General features: G+C 36.5%; 1 protein-coding gene across 1 annotated transcript in view; it reads left to right on the top strand.

Moving 5' to 3' along the window:
• Window positions 1-24468, top strand: part of LOC140149300 (uncharacterized) — a 76046-nt gene that overhangs the window by 35484 nt on the left and 16094 nt on the right. The window contains exons 8-18 of the mRNA XM_072171566.1: window positions 3660-3920; window positions 4481-4591; window positions 9732-9983; window positions 10962-11066; window positions 14676-14945; window positions 15909-16010; window positions 18440-18697; window positions 19075-19209; window positions 20250-20492; window positions 21853-21996; window positions 23030-23260. Of these exons, the coding sequence (XP_072027667.1) occupies window positions 3660-3920; window positions 4481-4591; window positions 9732-9983; window positions 10962-11066; window positions 14676-14945; window positions 15909-16010; window positions 18440-18697; window positions 19075-19209; window positions 20250-20492; window positions 21853-21996; window positions 23030-23260 (2112 nt within the window). The remainder of the gene's footprint in view (window positions 1-3659; window positions 3921-4480; window positions 4592-9731; window positions 9984-10961; window positions 11067-14675; window positions 14946-15908; window positions 16011-18439; window positions 18698-19074; window positions 19210-20249; window positions 20493-21852; window positions 21997-23029; window positions 23261-24468) is intronic.

A 24468-nucleotide genomic window follows, 5' to 3' on the forward strand; every position in this document is an offset into this window, starting at 1 on the left:
TCAGTTTCAATTTGAAGTAAATCGGACTGACTCTGTGTCTCGCTGGCATCGTCAACATTGGGTATGTGTTGTTCATATTTACATTTTCTTAGTTGCCTTTAATAATTAAAGTATATTAAAATGTATATGTATCCCTATTAACATTACGGTCACGCGGTAGCTGTGACCAGCAAGTTTTAAAAATAAACGGCTGATAAAGTTTTATTAAATTATTTACTGTCATAAATCAAGAATAACATAATTTCAAACATCTATTTTTCGTTTTATTCGTTTTATGGAGTACTTCGTAACCCGATGACTTTTCAAGTTTAGAGCTGCTTGGCTACATTCATAAAAGAAAGAATATCCACCAAAAAAGCGTTGACAACGTAAAGAAAGCAGCAAGTTTAAAAAGCCCCCACCTCGGCTCACTTTTTAAAACTTGGTCCCATTTTGAATATCAACAGCAAATCGGTGTTTTTAACGTTTAAACAATAGCATCATTACCATTAACATGCCTACTTGTTCTTCGTTTAATTCAATCATTGATCATGAACTTAATAATTATTATAAAACAAAACATATATAGAATATTGGCCAAGAACAACATAATAACCTTTCTGATCGTTCCAGAATGTTAAAAACTTAATATCACATCGGTACATTAAAGATACATAACACTTCTGGAAATGTTTTAAGTTGATAATTATGACAAAGTTTAAATCAGTATCTTTTACAAACATGACAAATGGGACCAAGTTTCAAAAAGTGAGCCGAGGTGGGGACTTTTTAAACTTGCTGCTTTCTTTACGTTGTTAACGTTTTTTTTGGTGGATTTATCATTACACTCCTCCACTCAACTGCCACCGTGGCCGAGCGGTAAAGCGCTAGACGCGTAATCAAAGAAAGTTCCGAATCGCTGTTTCGAATCCCAACGAAGCCCGTGGAAACTTTTTTTTTCTTCAAAATTCATGATCGCATTCCGGAATGGGTCACTTGTCGGTAAATCATGTATCGTATCCTTAAAATTCATGACAAATTGTTCGTCTAGCTTAGAGGTTTCAGTAACGGAATAGTTGCACTATCTGCGATGTTTGGTGGTGGTGGTGGTGGTGGAAGGGGGGGGGGTTAAACCCTTTCGTCTCTGTCGTTAAAAGTAAACCCTCGTTACAGGCATATGCATGTAGGTGGAATTATATGGTACTAGATTTCGCGGTTCTCGGGTTGGGTGGTTCTTGTGACTGTCTCTAATTACCCAACACCCGTTAGGGACCGCTCATTTTTAATGTGGGAGGGGGGCCGGGAAAAATGTAGGGGGGGGGGGTTATGTGATTTTCACTTTGACAAACAGGGGGGGGGGTTATGTGATTTTAATTTTCCTGATAGGGGGTCATGTGAAATTTAATAGTCATTCACTATTTTTTTTAATACCAAGTATCCTGGAAGGTCTTGCATGTAGTAACAATATCAATCATACCACACATAATAATGTTTCATGACTTATTCGCACAATATTGTTCCCATTTTGTACCATATGTCACCATTTTAGCTTCAATTGGGCCAAAAAATCTACGCTACTGCCACATGCTACCACAGATAATCTATGATGCTACACACACCTCTCACTCCTCACCACATGACCACCCCACCTCCAAGCACACACCTATAAATTTTCTCATCAAAAGTAGATCTATTGGCATAGGGGTAGATCCCTGGGGATGGGTGGGGGGTTAAATTCACCCTATTTTGCCAGGGAGATGGTCTATGTGGGTTTCTGACGTGACCAAATTAACCTTATATTTGGCAATTTTAGTCACAAAATTGCAAATTTTTGTGCGCTTCGCGCGAATTTATTCCACTTTTGCATCATATTTCATCAATTCAGCTTCAAAATGGCAAAAATTTCCTCGGGCTACGCGCGCACTTGTACAATATAATACACTTATTTTGTCGCCAAAAAGAGCTGGATTCCCTATGACTTCAAGAAATTGTTTCCCACCCCATCACCCCCATGTCAAAATCCCAATCTCTGTGACTGAATTAACTAATATTTAAGTTTGCTTGAAGGGGGGGGTTGTTATGTGATTTTGTTTGATTCAATAGGGGGTTACGTGAAATTGATTCATCGCAATAGGGGGGTTAGGTATTTCTCACCCATAATGCTCAACATTCTCCCGGCCCCCCTCCCGCATTAATAATGAGCGTTCCCTTACCCATATAAGCCTACTTGCCCTGACCTTTTAAACCACTATGATATACGTCTCTCAATGATCAAGACCCAATTTGACACAATAATCAACTTCGTAGTTTTGTAGCTGTGATGCTTAATTGGCTGTAATCTGGAAACCCATCGTTCGCCTCTTCCAAGCCCTGTCCTGCTACCACATATAAGCCCCCCCCCGCAAATACCCCGAAATTAGTATCTGGATGTAGGCTGTTACAAAACATGATAAAGTAATAAAATCTGCGTTAGCGAGCCACGCGAACGCGATAGCGCGCGGACAGAGGGACGGACGGACACGCCATAATCTTACTATAAATAGGGAAATGTTGTATCTATCTATCTATGTATCGCAGGTAACGCAGCACATGCCATGTCGCGCGTAAACGACGCAGAGTCGCGCAATGAATGATAATACGGGTGAACGACCGACCGTAGGCGTAATAAATACGGGGAAAAGATGTGTGTTAAAAAGTTCAAACAACATGAAGAGGTAGGCCTACTGTAATTAAAAAAGAAAACAAAATGAGGACAAACAGGTAGGCCTTCGAGTATGTGGGTTAGCCTATAGTTAGACACAGTAAGAAAATGAAAACGGGAACAAAATAGGCTAAAGAAGGAAAGAATAATAAAATCTAATAAAATTAGATGATTTAAATAAAAAAAACTATTAAACTGAGGACAGAACTAAATAAATAACATGAAAACGGGAAATCACAAGCTAAGCAGCAAATAAAAAATGAAGTCAACAGGGAAATGTAAGAAAGGACAGATTTAGAAAATAATGGGAACGGGATTGAGTAAATAAAAAACATGGTAACGGATATTTGCAAGCTTAGCAGCAAAATGTTTTTAAAAAATGGAACAAAATTGGCCCATGTAGAGGAAACTAAAAAGAAAGAAAGAAGCTAAAATGGAAACTTAGGCTTAACGAGGGTCAGACTCAGATAAATGAAATTTACCTTTTCAATGATTCTACCTGTTCAGTAATTCCTCCCGTTTTAGTGAACGCTCCCATTTACTCACCTAGCGGGGACCCGCGCGTAGCGCGGGTGTCCCGCTAGTTAGTATTATGATTTGAACGTTTCTGTACGTTTTCCCGAAGCTTTTTTCAGAGCGTTTCATTTAAAAGGTGCCCCATTAATGTGTACTTAAAATCGTTTTGACCTGTCAAATTGATTGGCCTCCATTATGACTTGCCAAAAATCTTAATTCTGCAAGTTTACCCTCCCTGAGGCAAAATAGTCATTTTATGTCATACTTTCTGTCACGAATAATTTTTTTTTCAGCGGCCCGATTTGACTAGGTTTTTGATAATCGCGTTTTGGCTCACACTTCTGATATATCTGGATACCACATCATGCACTTATTCGCGGAATAAGCTGTCGCGACGCCTCGGTAGGTTGGTCTCCAAAGGCTTCGATCAATCACATTTTCATAATTTGTATTTGTCAATCAGATATAACTAATTTGATGACCGGAACAGCAACAGAAGGTGCTACAGACGATTTCCAATTCAACAGTGGCGCGGATTTAACAGTCACTTTCGGAAAAGGAGAAGCAACCAAGGACGCTACAGACTCCCTCTCGATTATCGCCGACTGTGATAATGAAGGCGATGAAACGGTCATACTTGGATTAGTCGCTACCCCAGGTCATCCAGTTGAAGCCTGCATTGGTTCGCAATCGACAACAACTATTACAATTGCAGATGATGATCGTAAGTATTAGTATAGAGGGGTGTCGGGTAGCTTGGGGGGTGCTGGGTGTTTGAGGCTTGGGGTGGGTGTGAGGGTGTTTGTGGTTGCAGTGCCGCCGACAAGGGAGTTAAGGGGGTGCGTTACCCACAGGCCGTAAAAATAAAGAAAGCATACCTTATGGGCCCATAAAAGGAAAGAAAAGAGACTTCAGGGGCCCGTAAAAAGGGGCCACGTGGGTTTATTTTACCCCAGGCCCGTAATGGCTCTCGATGGCACTGCCGGCAATGTCGTCGCTGGCCAGTATTTGACAGTTAAACCTTAAACCTCCTTTTGGGTGTTCCTATCAAGGGGGTAATCCTATTGGTTAGGATATGGAATATCTTCAAACTTACATAGGATACAATATTAAATATCATTCCTTTTATATATGCATGTTAAAAAAGGACAATTTTCAGCGTAAATGTGAATAATTAAGGGTAGACTAGGTATTGTTGGTCGAAATAGTCACAAAATCGATTTTCATTATCTAAATCAATATATTATTTAAAATAACGCTTTGATGTTTTCTTATTCACATCAGCAATATACAAATTCAGCAAATTTACAGAGTGTGTTGATGAGAATGTAGCTTCAATTAAACTGACAATAGAACGTGATCTGAATGGAATCACCGACATGCCAACAACTATTCGTGAGTATTACCAATGTGATTACCTGCTGAGGCTGCGTGCAGAACTTTGTTTAAACCTTAGCACTCCAAGCAGCCACCGTAGCAGTTATTCTTTTTGTGCTCCAACATGTCTAAGGAACCGATATGCTTGCGGGGTTTCCAAAATTTCCAAAATTTATAAACTCCTCAAAAAAGTTTAGAAACTTTCAAAAATATCAGAAATTCATCTCCATATTGTTTCATATCGGTGAAGACGTTGTTCTTTCTTGTCACCAATGACACCTCATTTGTGAAGATATCTTATTCCACGGCTGAAAGGCAGAGAGCTCTCAAAGAATGTGCCAAACTGACCATTTTCTGCGCTCATCTCATTGCATTGAATGAATTAGTGAGTGTGTTAATGCTGAATAAAAGGATGAATGAAAAGTGGTTTGCATTACAAATGTAGCGCATAGCCTATGTTATTGTGCATCACATACGAATGTTTTATTTGATTCGGTTGACTGGTTGCAGAGAAATTAACGATTGCATAATCAGTAGACTTCGGTTGTATATATAAATGCGCTTTTATAAATGCGCACGTGACCAGATGGCCAGCGCCATATTTGCATTACATCACTGTCAATCACTGAAATGGCGACCATTGAAGGAGTGGCTACAGTTGTGACCTTGTTTCGTGGCTAGCACTAGCAAGGAACATTGGCTGGAGGTTCGATGCTATAAATTTGCAAGGATAAATCATGGATATCAAAGGATCATGATTATTGCACAGCACCCCCCATGTACAAACATAGCTAATGTTTATTTATTTATTTATTTATATTTATTTATTTATTTATTTATTTATTTATTTATTTATTTATTTATTTATTTATTTATGCGACGAAAAACGAAAACCCTGTTCTATTTTGAACAAATTGGGAAACAAATTTGTCCTGTACAAATGAATGCCGACCCCAAATATCGGAAATTTCAGGACAATTTTTTTTTGTATTTTCTCAAATTGAAATTTATTTACAGATTTTTGTGATTTTTGGGTTATTTAAACATTTAAAAAAAATACCAACCGACCGACCGACCCTACTTGAAAGGTCCGTTCGCCCGTAGAACAGGGTTTCTCTCTTTATCACCTTACTTATAATTTTATAAATATTATTTGTCCCCCCCCTTTCCCCCAAAACCACCCCTCCCCCTTTTACACTCATAAATTAATTGTTTTTTTGCTAACTTCCCCTTCCGTGTAAAGTAAAACTTTATAAGCCGGTTGAATCAAACTGAACAAAATTGACGTATACAATTACAATATACCATGACAATAATGTGTATGACGAGATCTAACTTACTAGCTGAATAAACCTCAAACCATGCATCACATACGTCATATTGTCATATAACGTATGAGCGTGATGTATAGTATACGAGTCTTCCTCAACATCTTCCAGCCGGGATGATTAGATCATGTACAGTCATCTACGTGTTTATACTCTAAATTGTACGTCAAAGGGTGACAAAGGGTGTACAGATTACCGATTTAGCATGGGGGGACACAAAAAGGTGCTTAAAAACACATTTTGAATTTGTTTTTTGTCCATTTGCGAGCGAATGAGTAAGTTAAAATTGAGGAGGTCGGGCGGGGACATCTAGCCTTTTAGTTTGAGAGGGTCATTATAACGAAAAGGGCTAAAGTTATAGTTTCCTCAATTTACGTTATAATTAGAGTTAAAATTAGGGTCAGAGTTATGTTCATTGGCGGCGCTACGGGGGGGTACTTATCTTGACTCCCAAATCAATCAATCCATGACCCCTTCCCGTCAAATTATTTTGCACTTTGCAATCAATGCCACTATTTTGCAAAACCAATTTTCCTTGTAACCTGTCATTTTCGCCTATACTTTTGCGTGTGGAATTTGTGCACATCCGGGTACCTTACATCGTTGAACACGGTATGGCGACTTGTAGATGTCACGTGCGCATTTATAAATGCGCATTTATATATATATCCGAAGTCCACTGATAATGCGCGCATCAATGCATTTCATTACAAGTTTAATCACAGGCGCTCATACTCGCTCATCTCATTAAAATATAGTCCACATTATCTATTTTATAATCCGACGGTGTTATATTATTCATGCTTTCACTAAAGATGAATAACAGTTTGTCCGAGAAAACTTTGATTTCTGCAATTGGAAGCTTTCCAACTTTAGGTTGTGCAAATATATATGTTATATTTTAACTTTTCAAAGAACTTTTGAGCCAAGAATGACAATAATCAAGTGCTTACAATTTACGTGTGATTTTTGATACCATGCAACATTAATTTTGAAGTTTTCAAAGATTTAAACTTTGCATTTAATACAATTGCTACGAAATATTCAACAAAATATTTAAAAGAACAGCTAGGTCAATGGTATCTTTGTTATGGATACAAGGGGCTTGTGGTCAGTCCAGAGTATGATGTGGCGTCCATATGTACATTGGTTATTTCTTTCCAGTCCAAATACCTATGCTAGCAGCTCTTTTTCTATCTGCGAGTATCTGGTATATGAAACTGGGTGTCCCTTTTGCAGAAGAACGAAGCCTAGTCCTTTTTCTGAAGCGTCTCCTTGTGCTTCTGTAGCGACTGTAGGGTCGAAGTAACTTAGAACCGGTGCTTCTGTCACAAGTCGTTTGATCTGGTCGAAGGCCGCGTTATACTCTGACGTCCAGTTCCAAGGGGTGTCTTTGTGGATAAGTTCTCTAATGGGAGCGCTAATGTTTGATAAGTCCGGTACAAATTTGGCGAGATATTTCACCATGCCTCTGAACCGTTATACCCGGCCACATCTTTGTCATAATTTAGTTCAGAGTTATGTGGCGTTCGCGACAGCAATTTAGGAAGCACTCAAGGTTGGTGTCATGATCTCTCTGAGCTTGTTCGAGTGTCTCCTCTTTTCCCGTGATTAAAATGTCATCGGCGATCTTGTACAGACCCTGTAGGCCTTCTAGATTTTGGTCTAAAGTTTTTTGGAATACCTCAGGTGCTGGGCTGTAGAAACCCTTCCTTCAGATCAGCTTTAGCGAAGATTTTGACATCATTTAGTTCTGGTAATATTTCCTCTATGGTTGGCATAGGGTAGTGAGGGCTTGGCTAGCTCGGCTTTGAGCTTGGGTTTTTATGGCAATAGGGACTACAGGTGTTTCCTCACTATCAGATTCCAGATATATTTTAACTGGCATTTACCAAGACCATTGGAGACGTATGCATAGGCTGTTTTTACATTTTGTTTTGACTCTAGACTTGTACCTGAGGTTCCAACAGATACAATATTTTCATAATGCACAGTAATGAGCTTCATCTGCTTCACCAATCAAAGGTACAAATCTTGATTCCTTCACCACTAAGAATCTAAGCAAATATTTGCGTCCATTCTTTACATTTGTGGTAGGCAGTCTACATTTTCCCAATACGGGTACTACTGTCTTATTGTACATTGAAAGCTTAGTTTTGCATTTTTTGATTCTTACTGTCCTGGGTATGATTTTTGCTGAACCATGAAATGGTATCAGCCTATATCTAAAATGGACATATCTTTAAATGCCACGAAGGTATGAACCCCCAAGTGGTGTCAAATGAAAGAGAAAGAAGTAAAGAATATGATAAAAATATTTCCTAACGTCAGAGGTCATCCAAGGGGTCACAGGGGTCAGAAAAGGTCATTTTAACCAAAAATGCTCCAATTAAGCTGAAATTTATATGCAATGATCCTTATGACATTCTAAACATGTTTAAAATATTTTAATATTCATTTAAGGTCATTAAGGGGTCATAAAGGGGTCAAAGGTCAAGTTTCCAAAAATGCTCCAATTGAGCTGATATTTAAATGCAATGATCTTTAAGACATTCTAAACATGTTTAAAATATTTTAAAATTCATTTAAGGTCATTAAGGGGTCAAAGGTCAAGTTTTCAAAATGGTTCAATTGAGCTGAAATTTAAATGCAATGATCCTTATGACATTCTAAACATGTTTAAAATAATTTAATATTCATTTAAGGTAATTAAGGGGTCATAAATGGATCAAAGGTCAAGTTTTCAAAATGCTCCAATTGAGCTGAAATTTAAATGCAATGATCCTTATAACATTCTAAACATGTTTAAAATAATTTAATATTCATTTAAGGTCATAAAGGGGTGATATATATACATGTACCACAATATACTGCCAAAGCCCCATGGTTCAGCTATGGTGCGGTAACCGCTCTAGTTTTTTTTATTACACATTGCAATCGACTTGGGTTTGGATGTCCGTGCCCTCTTTTGACCTTGAACGCGGCCATGATTTTGTCTGTGCTATCCTGAGAGGCGAAATGTACATCAACTTCATCTACACTGAGGGCCTCAACATAATCATACAGGGTGTATCAAAATGATTGGTACCGACGATTTTTTCAACCTATTTTTTGTACCAGTTTGGGGTTTATTATTTTAATATTTGAAATGATACTAGTTTAATCTTCTCTAAGAATTTTAGATCATTAAAGTAGCATATTCCGTTCAGAAGTTACCTGATTCTAAAGGAAAGTAGGTGCTTTTACACTTTTTATCGCAACGCTGGATCAGTAGCGCACCATTTTTTTATTATTACCTTTTAAGTGAGAATGATAAATGTTGAAAATCTTGGAAATGTTTATTTTGTCTTGCCTATTTCTTCATTCAGAATGTATAAACGATCTAATCAATATTTAATGGTTGAGAGTAATGCCTTTTAGGGCGGTAATTTAAATTGTAGTATAAGCTGCATTGAGATTACTAAGTAAATGGTGTGGCAGGATCGTTATAGACTGTAGACAGTGTCTATTAGCCTTCTGTTAGGTTAGACCTGGAATGGCTCCACAGTATTCCACACTTCAGCGTGGTTTCATAGTGAAGAATTACTGGTTGAGTATCGCATGCAAACATGCTATGACAAAATTTGATATGGGCAGTTACAGAATGGATCCATCCCAGGTGTTAAGTTCATTCAAGATGGGGCTTCACCTGACACTGCCATGGCGGGTCCTTGCAAAGGGTGAATAGACTTTTACTCAAAGATCTTTTAGTAAAACTAGATCTGGTGATGCCTATACTGATGCATAATTCTCTACTGTTGCTTTGCATTTCTCTTTACTTTTTATTGTAGATGTCAGCACCGGTAACTGCGGTGGTAGCGGTACCGCTACCGCGGGTATAGATTACACGACATTATCACTCGAACCGATTACCTTCGCTGTCGGCCAAACATCAGAAGAAGTGGAAATCTTCATCACACCCGATAATGGAAATATCGACTTAGTGGACGAAGTTTTCTGTGTCGACCTAGTTAAGACTACGTCTATGAGAGGAGATTTAGAAACACCAAGTACCGTCCAAGTAACAATTAAGAATGACGACAGTAAGTGGTCCGATACCCCTAGATAAAAACACGTTGCTTTAATTAACAATCAATCAGATACCGTTATTTAATTCGGAAATTACAAGGACTTTTTCTTTATCCAAGGCGGCGTAATATTTAGAAAATAAACGATACTTTGTTTTTGCTATCTCATCTATCGTGTGATAGAGGATAGACCGGTCCAATATTTTGAAGAGTGGATGCTATCACACGATAGAGGATAGTAAAGACACAAATTCCTATCGTTTATTCTATATCATTTTTAAAATTAAACAATATTTTATTTAGCAAGTATTAAGTTACCGTCACTTAAACCCCTATCCTAATGATGTTCCTGCGCTTGCCGCTTTGGCGTTCAAAGATGATTTTGCTTCACTGCGCAGTGGCACCAGAAACGCTAGCGGTGACCAGCAGCAAGCCGATATCGATCACTTCACGTACCGCTTTGCATTGCTGGGAGTTAAATTCAAGTCAACTCGGAGCGGTACGCGGTGCCGCTCTGACGTATGAGAACAAAATACGACTTTGGAGTGGTGCTCGAGCGGCAACAGTGGCTTTCAGAGTCATGCCGCTGCCACATAGCGGTGTGCCACCCTGCTTGCAGAAAGTATGAAACCAGCAGAAGTGAACGAAATTTGTTTACAAGTTAAGTTCGAATAAACTATACAGGACTTTTTATGTCTGCAATCGTTTGATAGAGGACAGGCATGTCAAACAAGAGCCCAATGTCTTCCATAAACGCTTCCAACATGTCCAAGAATGCTCTAGAAGGTGGACATTTTATTGTTTATCGAAGCTGCAGTAGGCCTATATTAAGTCGCAAAACACAATTGCCGTAATGTACATAAAAGCCTACTGTTTATGTAGGCCTATGCCTATTCGAATTTCTTTTATTTAAATAAAAGTAGGCCTATAAATAAAAGTCGAATTTTAACCCCTAGCATAATAAATACAATATCAATTTTTCTCACATTGTAGCCGTTTACAGCCTGTGTGACACTGATTTCGAAGCATTTGAGTACGAAAAGGTAATACGGATTCAAATATGCCGTGATGGCAAAGTAGACATGCCCGGATGTGTAGGTAAGTCTCTTAATTTAGTGTTCAAAATAATTAGACAATATTATATCCTTCATTAATATATTCCTGCTCATTAATAATAATAATAATAATAATAATAATAATAATAATAATAATAATAATAATAATAATAATAATAATAATAATAAAGAAACATTTATGAAGCGCTTAAAACATAAGTCACTAAGCGCTTTACAAAGCATACCTTAATTACAAAATTATACAACAAATTACAAGTACAACAAACATGATAATTATACCGGTAGCGATTTACAAAGCATATATAGGCCCTTAAAGGAGTATTTCGTGATCCTAGCATCCTCTTTTTATGACATTTTCAGTACATATCCACGAAAAAAGCATATTCCCAAAATTTCAGTTGATTCCGATACTGCGTTTGCGAGTTATGCATGATTATGTGTATTACACTGCTCCATAGACAATACGTTGTAATTTCGTTCTGGTATACCAGAACGAAATTCAAATTTGACGATATCTTTGCCAAACGAATTAATCTGCAAGAAATATTTTGTACATAAACATTATGTAGCCAGAGGTTTCCAGTGATATAAAAATCTCAACTTTTTTTGAGAAAAGTGGGGGGACGAGGCTGTGGATCACGAAATGCCCTTTAATACAAAATTACATATCAAAATAACATAAACTACATCAAGCATGATAAGCACACCAAAACTATATAAAGCAGGTAATATTGAAACAAAATTATAGCAATTTTAAAATAGTCGTAGCAGAATTCAATCAATATCATCGTAAAAATCAATGTACATGAAACGTATGCAACAGAGTTAAAAAAAAACCACCGGGGTTTTCGATAAAAAGCAGGAGAAACATCTCCTGTCACACGCAATACCAGGTTTCCACGTTGCACGCTAATATTAAAAATGACAATGCGATAAAGAAGTAAGGGAAGAGGTTGCTAGTACTTCACCCTTTATGGATACACATATCCAAAATTATAAATACAAATGGCAAGGCATCAAATGGCAAGGCATCAATAATTCAGCATCGAAGTGGTTACGTAATTCTCTTGGTTACCGGATCACGCTACTTTGGTATGCCTTCGAGTGCCATATACTTTATGTGGTGATCATTTCGATCGTGGTTCATTACTCTAGCGCGTGATCCCGTTGACATAGTAACATTACGTAACTTCGATACTGAATAGCGTACACTAAACAGATTGTCACGTGACCAAAAATAGTCAAAAAAGCCGCTTGATGAGGGAACGGGGTTACTATTGGACCCTCGAAAGTACTACTATTCGCCCTAGGTATATAGTAGTACTATTTTCCTATGACCTCGATGCTACATCGCAGTTCCTAGTGACGCGGGATTTCAGTTCCGGTTTCGGGGTATTAACGTGTAGAAAGTCATGTTGTCTTGCGAAGCACACATGCACAGAACTGTTGCTAAAATACGGCGGTTTTATCTGTTCATGGCAAAATCTGAGTTCAGTGTCAGGATTATCTTAACATTGACGGTGAAATAATATTCAAATATTGACTGCTTTGAGGGGCATGGTTAAAATTATAGGCCCAAGGTGATCTTAAAACCATGTTATGACCGAGGCGTAGCCGAGCGTCATAACAATATCCATCGGTTGACTAGGGTTCTGAGTGGGTTAGAGCGTGCGTGCGTGCTAGATTCACCTTATTAATCCAGAGAACTAAGTATAATAAATTTCAATTGCCTAAGTTGGCTAAAATCATCTTTGACTTCTTTTGAGGCAAGCCACGTGTCAAACATTTGTTCTTTTATTCTAGTAAGGGGTGGTGCAATAATTTTGTGTACCCCGTGGTTGTGAATTATAGGGGGGGGGGGCAAAACTTTTTTAGCTTGCCAAAAGGAGGGGGGCAAGCATTTTTGGCAGGTCGAAGGGGGGGGGGGTGGCAAGAAATTTTGGCACAGATATTTTGGGCATCGTTTTGTATATTACGCCCTAAAAACGTGTAGAAAAACATTAGGAACACGTTCAAATATGCAAAATTTCCTGCTCGCTACGCTCGCATTACATGATAAGACAAATTAAGGTTATAAATTAGGGTTCCCCAAAATCTTAGTGTGTAATGGGGGGGGCAAAGATTTTTGGCACGTCGAAAGGGGGCGGGGCAAAGGTTTTTTGGCACGTCGAAAGGGGGGGGGGCAAAGATTTTTTGGCACGTCGAAAGGGGGTGCAAGCGATTTTTGGCAGACCACTTTGAGAATTCACCACCCCGGGGTACACATAATTATTGCACAGCCCCTAAATTCTGAGTTTGGTCTGCTTGCTTTCTTGAATCTCTAATTAACTAGCATTGTTTAAGATCAATTATCAAACCGAATATTTTGACACCATTTTCATCAAGATCGGAGCAAGTTTAACATTTTGTCCCTTTTGACGTCAAAGCTTGACCTTTGACCTTTTTGGTAATAACTCAAAAACAGTACATCCTAGATAGGTAAAATATACATTTTCTGAATCCTGTTGACCAGAGTAATCCATTAGTAATGTTTTTGACACAATTTGATGAAGTTTGAAATTTGACTCCATGTTAAGTTTAATGACCTTTCCCCCCACCCATGGGACAATATTTCATTTTGGGAACAACACAATTTGTGTACTAGGGACTTTAAGGATAACGTAGAAATAGGTTAGAAAATACATAATATATCATCTGGGTGTATGGAAACAATAGCTGGGAACCCCACTGCATGGCTACACAAAAATACATGATAGCAATTGAACTGGAGTAGATTTTGGCGGGAAAAGGTCATCGAACTTTATACATTTCAAACATGCCCAAATTGTGTTAAAAACTATTTCAATATATTTCTTTAGTAGCACAATTCAGCGCTTTTAATGATGCAAGTCATTGATCTCTCTGCTAGGCATGTTCACAAAATTTTCAAGTAGGATATTTCACATTGAAATTATTTTGTTTAAAAAGGTGATTATTTAACTTAAAAAATGAGGGGTCAACCATGTCTGTAGGTCAAAAATTAGCGAAGTTATGGGCAAATGTCTGTTTTAAAAAAACTGCACTTAATTCTGCGCCCATCATTGACAATGCCTTACACTGACTTACTGTACAAAAAGCATGTAATGCACCATTTTTACCACGATGATCCATCACAAAGGCGATTTTATTTTATGAAATCTAACTTTCACTGCATGCTGACTTCTGTATCAAGGATAAAGTACCAGCACTTTTTAGACTACGTCGTCAAGTTTCTGGTGTCCAAATTTCAAATTTTTGTATTTCCCTATGGGGATTACACAGTTAAGCCATTGACTGTGAGCTACTGTGGACACAACTTTTTGGATTGAATGTCGCCCTCTATAATAAGCAATGTGGACATGTCTATCTCTGCGTCTTGCTTTAATGAAAACCTGTTCGTGTAGTACCGGTTACAAATAGTAACATACAGAAAACCGTAGGGGAAATTCAAGTTGTCAGGTGAAAAACTGAAAATTTAAACTTCGGTCAAGGCAGAGGTAATGTAACATTCCGGTATAGAGCAGCTAATTCAGTAAGGCAGAGGTAATGTAGCTTCCCGGTATTGAACCAGCTAATTCAGTATTTCACATTTGTTTACATTATCGCAATTTAGCTGGATTTTCTAAATCAGCATCTGGAGTTACATTAGCCACAGAAGGTGTTAATAATGATTATCCTCCTTTTCCGAGTCAAATATTCGATTTTGCGGAGGATGAGACAGTTATCAGTGTCGACGTACCAACAAATGATGATTTCATGGTAGAAGAAGTTGAGTCTTTCGCATTTGAGATTACTTTGCCGAGTTCAGCTTGCGGCGAAGATTTGTCACCTGTGATTCACGACACCTTGTTTGACACCGAACTAATTATCAAGGATGACGACTGTAAGTAGGCATGATAGCAAATATCTATGACAAACTAATGTTATCATCAGCTTTTGATTTGTGAATGTAAAGTTGTTATGAAGGTATTGATGTTCTGCTCCATCATCATTTTTACTTTTAACATACATTAGGCCTATAGGAAACGGGTCACGTGATGAAAATGGCACAACTGCAAGGTTGAAAGCCCGTTCAAAATAAAGGAAGCCAAAAATTAAGGTACCAGTTATGTTCACCACTGTGAATCCTAAACAAAGACATATATGTTATAATTGGAACCAGCAGTCAATAGCTGCTTCTTTCAGCTCGAATTGAATACCTCATTTGTTGAAATCGTTCAAGAAATAAAGGCACGACATCCAAAAACCCAAGGAAGATGCCAATTAAAAAGTTGCAGTTTGCTCCATATACAAGCATTATTGATTTGTACACAGAGCGTTTTCGAACAAGAAAACTAATGCCGTGCCTCCTTTGATTAACACGATAAAATTAGCGTCGTGCTTTCATTGATTAGAACACAAAATTGCAACTTTTGACTTCGTTTCTTCCTTAGGATTTAGATAACCGTTTCTTTAATTCCAAACCAATTTCAACAAATGAGGTCTTAAATCATAGCTAAAGAGTACAGGTAGCGGCTGCTTGTTTTAATTTTGACATATTTGTCTTTGTTTAGAATATACAGGGGCGAACATAACTGGTACCTTAATTCTTTGGCTTACTGTAGATGGTTTGCAATTACAAACTGGAAAGCAAGTTTGCAAGTATGGGTCACCATAAATTGTATTGGAATATTAAATCTTTGATGTCATAATCTGAGCATACCAGCGCGAGATAGACAAACTGCTAGATTTATACAAAAATACATGTTCATTATTTAGTGTAATGTGTAAAGAAACTTATTTAATGAACCTTATTCTCCAAAATTGGGATAGCAACTGACCATAATTGTTATCTTTTTCATATTAGCTCTTATTTCTGTCACAAAACCAACAAACCAAGTACCAGAGAATGCTGGCTCTATGACCATATCCTTCGAAAGGACGGTCACAACTCAAGCAGTCACAATTAGTAAGTATAGTAAATACTTAGTTATTTGTCAACCCATTAATTATTACTTCTAGAATCCGTGGTCATCCATTATAACTTGTTTGTCCTCGGTACAACTTTTTATAAGGTTACTTTTCGAAATAAGTCATGAAAGAAAAGTTGTTAGTGACCTTCAGACCTAACATTGTAACCACAAATCTATTGAAATTTGAGCAACTTTATGACAGATTTGAAATGAATTCGTAAAACGTTGGATACCATTTACCAAATACGTATTTGGTAGGTATATTATTTTACTTTGAACATGTTGAAGGTAGGATGTGACAATCAAATAAGCAAAACCATTTTCGACTATTACTGTACACCAGTAGATAATTAAAGGTCGCTTTCTCTCTTTCTTAAAAAAGGACAAGCAGAATAACATTTTGTTATTCATATATCTTTATTTATCTTTTTGAAGATTGTATTTTGTCTTATGATAAAATAATACCACTACTTGAATTAAAAAGCGAAAAAATACATCAAGCATTTAACCCGACAATCTCTGGTTCAAATCGTTAATTAATAGCATTAGACCTATATCATTTTCAACTGCATGACCTCGATTTTAATCGTCCCTAAATTAAAGATGGACTTTTGTATCATATCAAACATTTTGATAATTATTAGGAATAATAGTATAGTCCCGATTAATTGTCGACATTGAATAAAAGCGGACATGAAGAAAAACATTTGTCAAAATGTTATCAAAACACCTTGCTAGGTTCGAGGTCAAATATTACATTTTCTTTCATTACTTTATTCTAACCCGTATATTTCATCATATAAATTATAAAAATCGAGTCTCTAAGTTTATTTATTGGACAGATATTAATAATTCAGTAACCAACAAAATTAATAAACATTTACATTTCGTGTAAATTACCATAAGAGAGTTGAAATTACAGTGCTTTAGAAGGTTTAAAAATATGAATATCGTTTTGATTTCAAAAATCCGTTCGAAGTATTCATAGCATCTTGCGAATGGTAGTGAGCTGTTGCAAATATTGCATTGATCATTCCTTGCGAGTCTGTAGAAGAATCACATAATTTTGTAGGACCTGTGGTTCTTGAGTAATGTTGTAAAGAGGAGGAAACAACAACACTTTTGTAAAATGTACATAACTCATTAACAACATATAATAAATCAAGTTTTTAAAGTATATGATTTGCAGAGTGAACTTTTGCAAAACATCAAAGTGTTATTTTTCAGTAATATATTGAAAGGTGTTTTTTTATTCAAATAAGGAATCAAAGCGCTAGACAATTCAATACATGCAATACAAATATTATAACAAAGCAATAGACAAACAACGGGATGATAGTTGTTATTGGTAATTTAATCAATGTTTATAATGACACATCATTGTATCTTCACTCATAGAAATGACTTGTTCGCCTTGTTGGCGCAGTTCAAAAGGAGTAAGTTTGGACAACTCAAAAATAGTGTAAAAGTTGCCAAAACAAAATTTATTTTAGTTACCCGAACTTAAAAAATGCTGAAAAAGCTCAAAAGTTCCGTTAACTAATCAACTTTGTTGGCATTACTTAAAAAGTTGATGTAAGTCGTTGCGTCAACTTTTTAAGTAATGCCAACTTCTGAATTCAAGTTCAGGGAACATAGAAAAATAAACAAGGTTCAAAGAACCAATTAGTTGAGTTATTGTAACTCAACATGTAAGTTGATGTAACTCGTTCATATTAAGTTACTGGTACTTATTGTTTTGAGTTATTCCAATTTCGTACTTTGTTACTTAATTCACGTAATTGGATCATTTTCTGCACAATTAGCAGTATTCAAATATTTATTTTTGTAATCAGTGCAAAATTTTGTATACTATAGCACACCTCTAGAAAATTATGCTAACCTAGGCTAGTTTCATTTTCTGAGTTGTAACAACTCAATAAAGTAAGTGCAAATGAGTGCGACCAACATAATGATATCGAGTCAGCGTTACTCAAAATTGTATGCGTTGGCATAACTGGGAAAGTTGACGCAACGACATCAACTTACTGAGTAATGCCAACGAACAATTTCTATGAGTGTTCCCAGCAAACACGTTTTCCACATTATTCGCGAAAGGTTAGAAAAGGTTGCCAGAAAACGTTGAAATGTCGGGTTATATAAAGGGTATATAAAGGGTACTATAAAACGCTTTCATAACATTCAAAAACATTGTTTGAAAACCTACTGCAAAATATTCTAACATATTAAGTGTTGTCAAAATGTTTGCGAAAAATATTGTACAATAACATAAAAATATAACCCGTATAAAATGTTATAAAATGTTTTAATCACGTTTTGTGTTTGCTGTGAATTTGTTCAATGTTGACATTGACCATGTTGACAATGGGAAGAATAAAATATCTATTTTGTGCTTCCTTACTTTTTCGGAAAATACTCTTCATAGCTGTTAAAGTCTCTGGTGCCACAGACTCAGCCACCAATGTCGGTACAAGTCTTGCTACTGAAACTCTAGATTTCATGGACACTGGAGAACACAATGTCACCTTTGCAATTGGAGAAACTACTGCTGAGCTCGTGATACCAATTATAGACGATTCCCTCATAGAACTGGATGAGAATTTCTATGTGGAGATTATTGGTGCAGATAGTGAAATCAATCAGGGAAGGAAACGGACAGTTGGGACTATCTTGAATAATGATGGCAAGTATTTACAGATGTAGTCATTAATTTAGTTCGTTCAATTATATTTTGTATTAAGCATGTCATTTATTGTTTTTTGTTTGTTTTTTTATTACAAATATAATAATTGATCTATTCTGCAAAGCCTGTGTTATTTAATAATATACTTTGAAAAGGGTATATAATTTGTTCTTGATACAAAAATTGATCGTGTGGCTGCTGAATTGAAATCTGCTTTTTTTTTAAAAACTGAACGAATTCTGTGATTTTTGGCTTCCTTTGCCCCCATTTTTTTGCGAATTGCTTCTGTGACCATTTGTGTTATTCCAGCAAACACTTCTTTATCACGTTCTCGGTTAACTTACTAAAGGTCAGCTCTTGTTCATCTTTTTCTATAGCTTATTTCTCCATTCAGCAAATAGAGCGCATAATCCTGGAGTCCGTTCGAGAATTCCATGTTGTCATTCACAGGGGTCCATTGGAAGTAAATGGGGTTTACATAAAACCATTCCTTGATAACGACATCACGATAAGTATGTTATTATACAGTTTAAGCCAAATAATTACAATTAAGGTACCAGTTACGCTCACCCCTGTATATCCTAAGCAAAGTCAGATATGTCATAATTGGAACCAACAGCCAATAGCTGCATCTTTTAGCTCGAATTTGTTGATATTGTTAACGAAATAAAGACACGACGATCCCAAATATGCAAACTTATAAGTTGCAGTTTTCCACATTGCATGCCGTATTGATTTGTGCACAAAGCGTTCGCGAACAAGAGAACTAGCGCCACCATGCCTTCATTGATTAGCATAACTAGCATCTTGCTATCATTGATTAGAACACAGAAGGGCAACTTTTAAAGCTTTTTTATTTCGCATGTTCATTAGGTTTTGGATCATTGTTTCTTTAATTCTCAACCACTTTTAACAAATAGAGCTTAAATTAGAGGTAACGAGTGTAGGCATCGGCTGCTTGTTTTAATTTTGACACACTTGTTTTCTTTATTTAGGATTTACAGGGGTGAACACAACTGGTACCTTTAATTCTTTTGCGTACTTTATTGTATTACGTGTATTATTAGATTATTTTAATTATACAGCTTTTTCCTTTTATATCTTTTTCTTCATCATATCATGGTCATCTTAATCGTCTTCATCTCCTCTGCAATCTCTCTACTTCTACATCTTTATGAGGTGACATGTGTTTACATTTGATACGCCCTCTGTTGGTCTGTGATCAAATCCGTCAGGCAAAAAACACTATAGTTTACATGGAAGAAGTTGAATTTTATTCATTAACTTTGGTTTCAAAGCAAATAATACAAAAAATGGTATCAATCTTGTTTATAAATGCATCAAGCTATATACATAATATCACACAAAACTTCAAAGGTTTTTAAAAGTTGAGTTTTAAAGAGATTTATGTGGTCTGTCATAGACACTTCTGTGTTATTTTGCCTGCTTTGAAACAACAGAGGGCGGTCTGAATGTAAACATGTGACATCATAGGTCAGCTTATCTATATATAATATTTTTGACATATATATAATATTTTTGACATATTTAGCTGTGAACACCAACAGTTTCAATGGCAGCGGAGCTGAAGCAGGTAGTGATTTCGAAGCAGTCACTAATAAGAAAGTGACGTTTTTAGGTGCCACCCAAGACGCCGTAAAGACATGTGTCATTACTCTCAAGGACGACCAGATGATCGAGGGGCCTGAGCAATTCTTTGTGATGATTACTAACAACAATGTACAGATAAATCCTGATCGTGATGTAGCCACGATAACCATTGAAGACGATGACGGTTAGTGGGATTTTCTTTGTTTGAATTAATTCATAATGATTTAGGATTCTGTTTTTTTAATATGAGAATACCTTTGCTAAACGCCAAGGTTTGCGTCAATATTGCAGTGTTTTAATGACCAAGGAAGTGACCAACTTTAATTCAGTTTTCTTTATGTATCTCTATCGTTAAAGTTTAGATATGATAATGTAAACCAAAGGGTTTAGTCATGGACTGTAGAAATAAACTCAGTCCATGGTTTAGTCTAAGCTCGACATTGCAGCTTTGGTACTTTGTAAATTATATGTATTCACCTTTCAGGTCGACATTCGAAATTATTTTCGGTTTGATTTTCGTTAGTTTCAGCGTTTCAAAACAAAACCGATTGGTTCAGAAGTATTTATGTTTGAGGAAACTACTATTGTAACTGAAGTGTGAATTATACTAGTTATACTCGAAAGCCAGTTTATATATGTGCTGGTGACAATCCAACGTTAAACTGACTTTCAGCACAACATGCTCAGTGAAGATGAAGATGTTGAATTGTCAAAGTCACACATCCTCATCAGAAGAAGTCTTATGATGTTGTGTTGGACTTGGCTCTTTGTCATGTTTATTGATCATTGGTGACTTTCGGTGTAATGGGGACGTCGCATTATCACTGAGACTGAACACTCGATAAAGCGTCTCCATTTTTATTCAATTAAGTCTGGACAGCAATGTAATTACTTGCAGAAATATTTTGTAAAAAAAAAAAGATCAAGTTGTATTATACCTCACACTCTTCCTTTATCTAATCGTAAGGCACACACAATTCAATGGTTGCATATTTCTAGGATGCATGGCTAGTGAATTAATGTGTAAAATGTGAAAAACGACCTTTTGTACGAGCGTACATCAGAAGTACGGTATGTGCCTGTCAATAGGCCCCCCTTTTTTGAAGTCGAATAAACCTGATGACCCCCTTTTTTAAGTCATACCAGATGACTTCCTTTTTTAGGTGCGGCTCCCTAATGACCTTTTTTAGGATACCTAATGTGTTTAATATCGGCTAAAATGTCATCTGAATGCCTACTTTTCCCAGGTTGTTCCTACTGATATCTCTATACAGTGTGAAATAGCAAATTAGTAGGGAAAAAGGCTTCGATCTTACTGATATTTCAGCATAATAATAGTATGTACCCTAGTAAAATTCTCCGAGAGTTCCAAGTCGATCCGAGGCGTTTTTTGCCGCATCCTAGTGTAAATCCAATTGGCATGATTTACTTTATCATGTTCTCCAAGATGATTAGATCCGTATTATTTCTGTTATTGTTCTCTATTTTTGTTCTTATATTTTGTTTTCCTTCTAATTGTTCTTTCCTTGTGCTCGGTGTTTTAGGGCGTATTACTTGTTCTATCGATGGTGAGGTGCGAGTTTCGATTGAGGAAGACGAGGAGGACCCACTCAAAATTACCTGTTCCAGAGATGGTATTAATAACGGTGATGGGGATGATCAAAGCTTGAACCGTGTAGCTTACATCGGTAGGGCTTGTTTTGACAACTTTCGGGTAGTACATTATCAGTGTGATAACGCAGGTGAAACAGAAGTCAACATTAAAAGGGCAATCCAAGGCTAGTTGTTTTTCGCGTATAGCTCTGGAGGGTCTTTTTTTTGCATGTTGTCAAATTTGTAAATCGCGTGTTCTGTTCCCTTTGCATGGCAACGCGGTCACTATTTAAGGATTTTTGTCATTTTCATCCCAAAATGTCATATTTTAAATAGCTATTTCTTTACAAAACTAAATGGATGAGAAACTTCACATTTGGTATGCAGAACACATGATGTATGGAATTTTAATGTACAGGGTGTCCCAGAAAAAAAATTAACGGGTTAATAAATTTGAACATAAGTCGAAAAATAGACATCGGAATCCATAAATTTAAAAAGACAGCACATAGCCCATCTGATTTATAATTATGCATTTTATATTTTAATTTTGAATGAATCGGTTGACTGATTGTGCATATAATACACGCTAAAATGAGCTTCGCGCTACACATTGATTTTTTGATTTTGATTTTTTCGACTTATGTTTAAATTCATCACCCGGTAATTTTCCTGGGACACATTGGAAAAATGGCTTATGCGAATATGCGTCATAAAATGTGTATCAATTTATAAAGATGGGATTTGGATAAAAAAAAAAGTCAAAACATATTTCTGTGATCTCTGGTTTTTGACCTATTATCTCGTAAACTTCATTTAGGCATAAAGCGCACGTTTGTTTTAGTGATTTTGGCCAAAAATGGACCCCTTTACACCAATTTGAGCAATTTCTTGAGTTGCAAAAAGTTTAAAATTACACTTTATATTATTGGTATACAAGGCTTCTTTAACTTTGAGCTATGAAAAGAATTCAAAGAGAAGACAGTTTCCATAAAAACGGTTATTTCTTTGTAAAAATTACTGCGATTATTTTTGTTTTCTGTAAACTGATTTGTGTTTGCTGGGATAGGTCTTAACCATCATACTATGAAAAGAACAGAATCATGCCAAGTTTTCATAATATTCCAGTCATTACAGCGGTGTCTGAATCAGCAAGACAGGGTCAAGACTTCAATGCTTTCACGAAAAGACTGATATTTCCAGCCAACATAGCGACCATTACAGAAACCATCGACGATCTGATAATAGATGATCGAGTTCCTGAGGCCGACGAGACATTCCGACTTGACATAACTGAACCCGATAGCGATTTAGGCGAAACTAGTAGCGCCATATATATCACTATTATTGATGATGATGGTGAGTACCCAAATTATTTCCTGATATATTAAGAAATGCTATGTTATGCTATGCTATCATTAATCACTTACGTAGGGTAGCGATCGTTTGATAGGGTATGCCTGACTATGCCACCTTAGGCCGTATAAAATTAATGTTTTGGTTCTCGTCCCCTCCCTCCTCAATTTCTGGGATTTGTCATATTTTTTCTTTTTATAGATTTTTCAATTATTTTAGACTTTGGAATGATTGATGAATTTTTCATACATATAAATAAGTTTATTGTCAATGAACTCAAAAACAACAAACATGGGAGACAACACTTTTTGTGGTGGTCATGTTCTATACCAACCGAGAGATCATTTGGTTTATTTATAAAGAATATCCTCTATGGGATTTCTTAAGTATCTCATACCAAAGAAAAATGCCCTGACACCAGACACAACCATAATCTGCGCGTATTTAAAGGCACATTATTTCTTATGACGTTATTAGCACTATAGTAATCTAACAACTTCTAGATTCCATGGGAAAGTGACCCATGACCCGGACAAGACCATAATCCGCAGCCATTTCCGGGCACATGTTATTCCCTATGATAAATGCCCCAAAGCCAAACATGACCATAATTTGCGCTAATTAAGGGCACAAGTTACCATATACCATTGTTCATCATCCCCGGGGTTCATCATATTTCTAATATTCGCTAATTAGCACTATATATCTTATACCATAGGCCTATAATTGAGCCCAAAAGGTCCCAAAACGCAGACAAAACTATCACGCGCTAATTGAAAGGCCATCGCCATATGGAATCATTATCGTGTGTATTTTACACTCAATTCAATACTTTACGCAGATTTCAAATAATGACCATGTCATTTGCCATGATTTGTCATAAATGCATATAATTAATGCAGAATATCATTGAAAGCCGAAAAATAACTGCATGTATGCGTCTTCGTTTATGGACATGAAAAGTTTTGCTTCAATCATTTCATGTATTTATTTCCGATAGGTACAGTTAATTGGTATGTATTTACCACAATGCCTAGGAAACTGTTGACATACATGTACCAGGCTTATGTCTTTAACTTCAACAACCATTTTTGATTTGTTTTGTTTTTGTTTTTGATTATGCAGTAAACCTGGTAGACAGTGGTAAAGTGCTTTTTCTTTAACTTTGGCTACTTTTTGATTTTATGATAAAGTGCCTACTTGACACCAAC

This window comes from Amphiura filiformis, chromosome 3 (assembly GCF_039555335.1).
Source record: "Amphiura filiformis chromosome 3, Afil_fr2py, whole genome shotgun sequence".
Classification (NCBI taxonomy): domain Eukaryota; kingdom Metazoa; phylum Echinodermata; class Ophiuroidea; order Amphilepidida; family Amphiuridae; genus Amphiura; species Amphiura filiformis.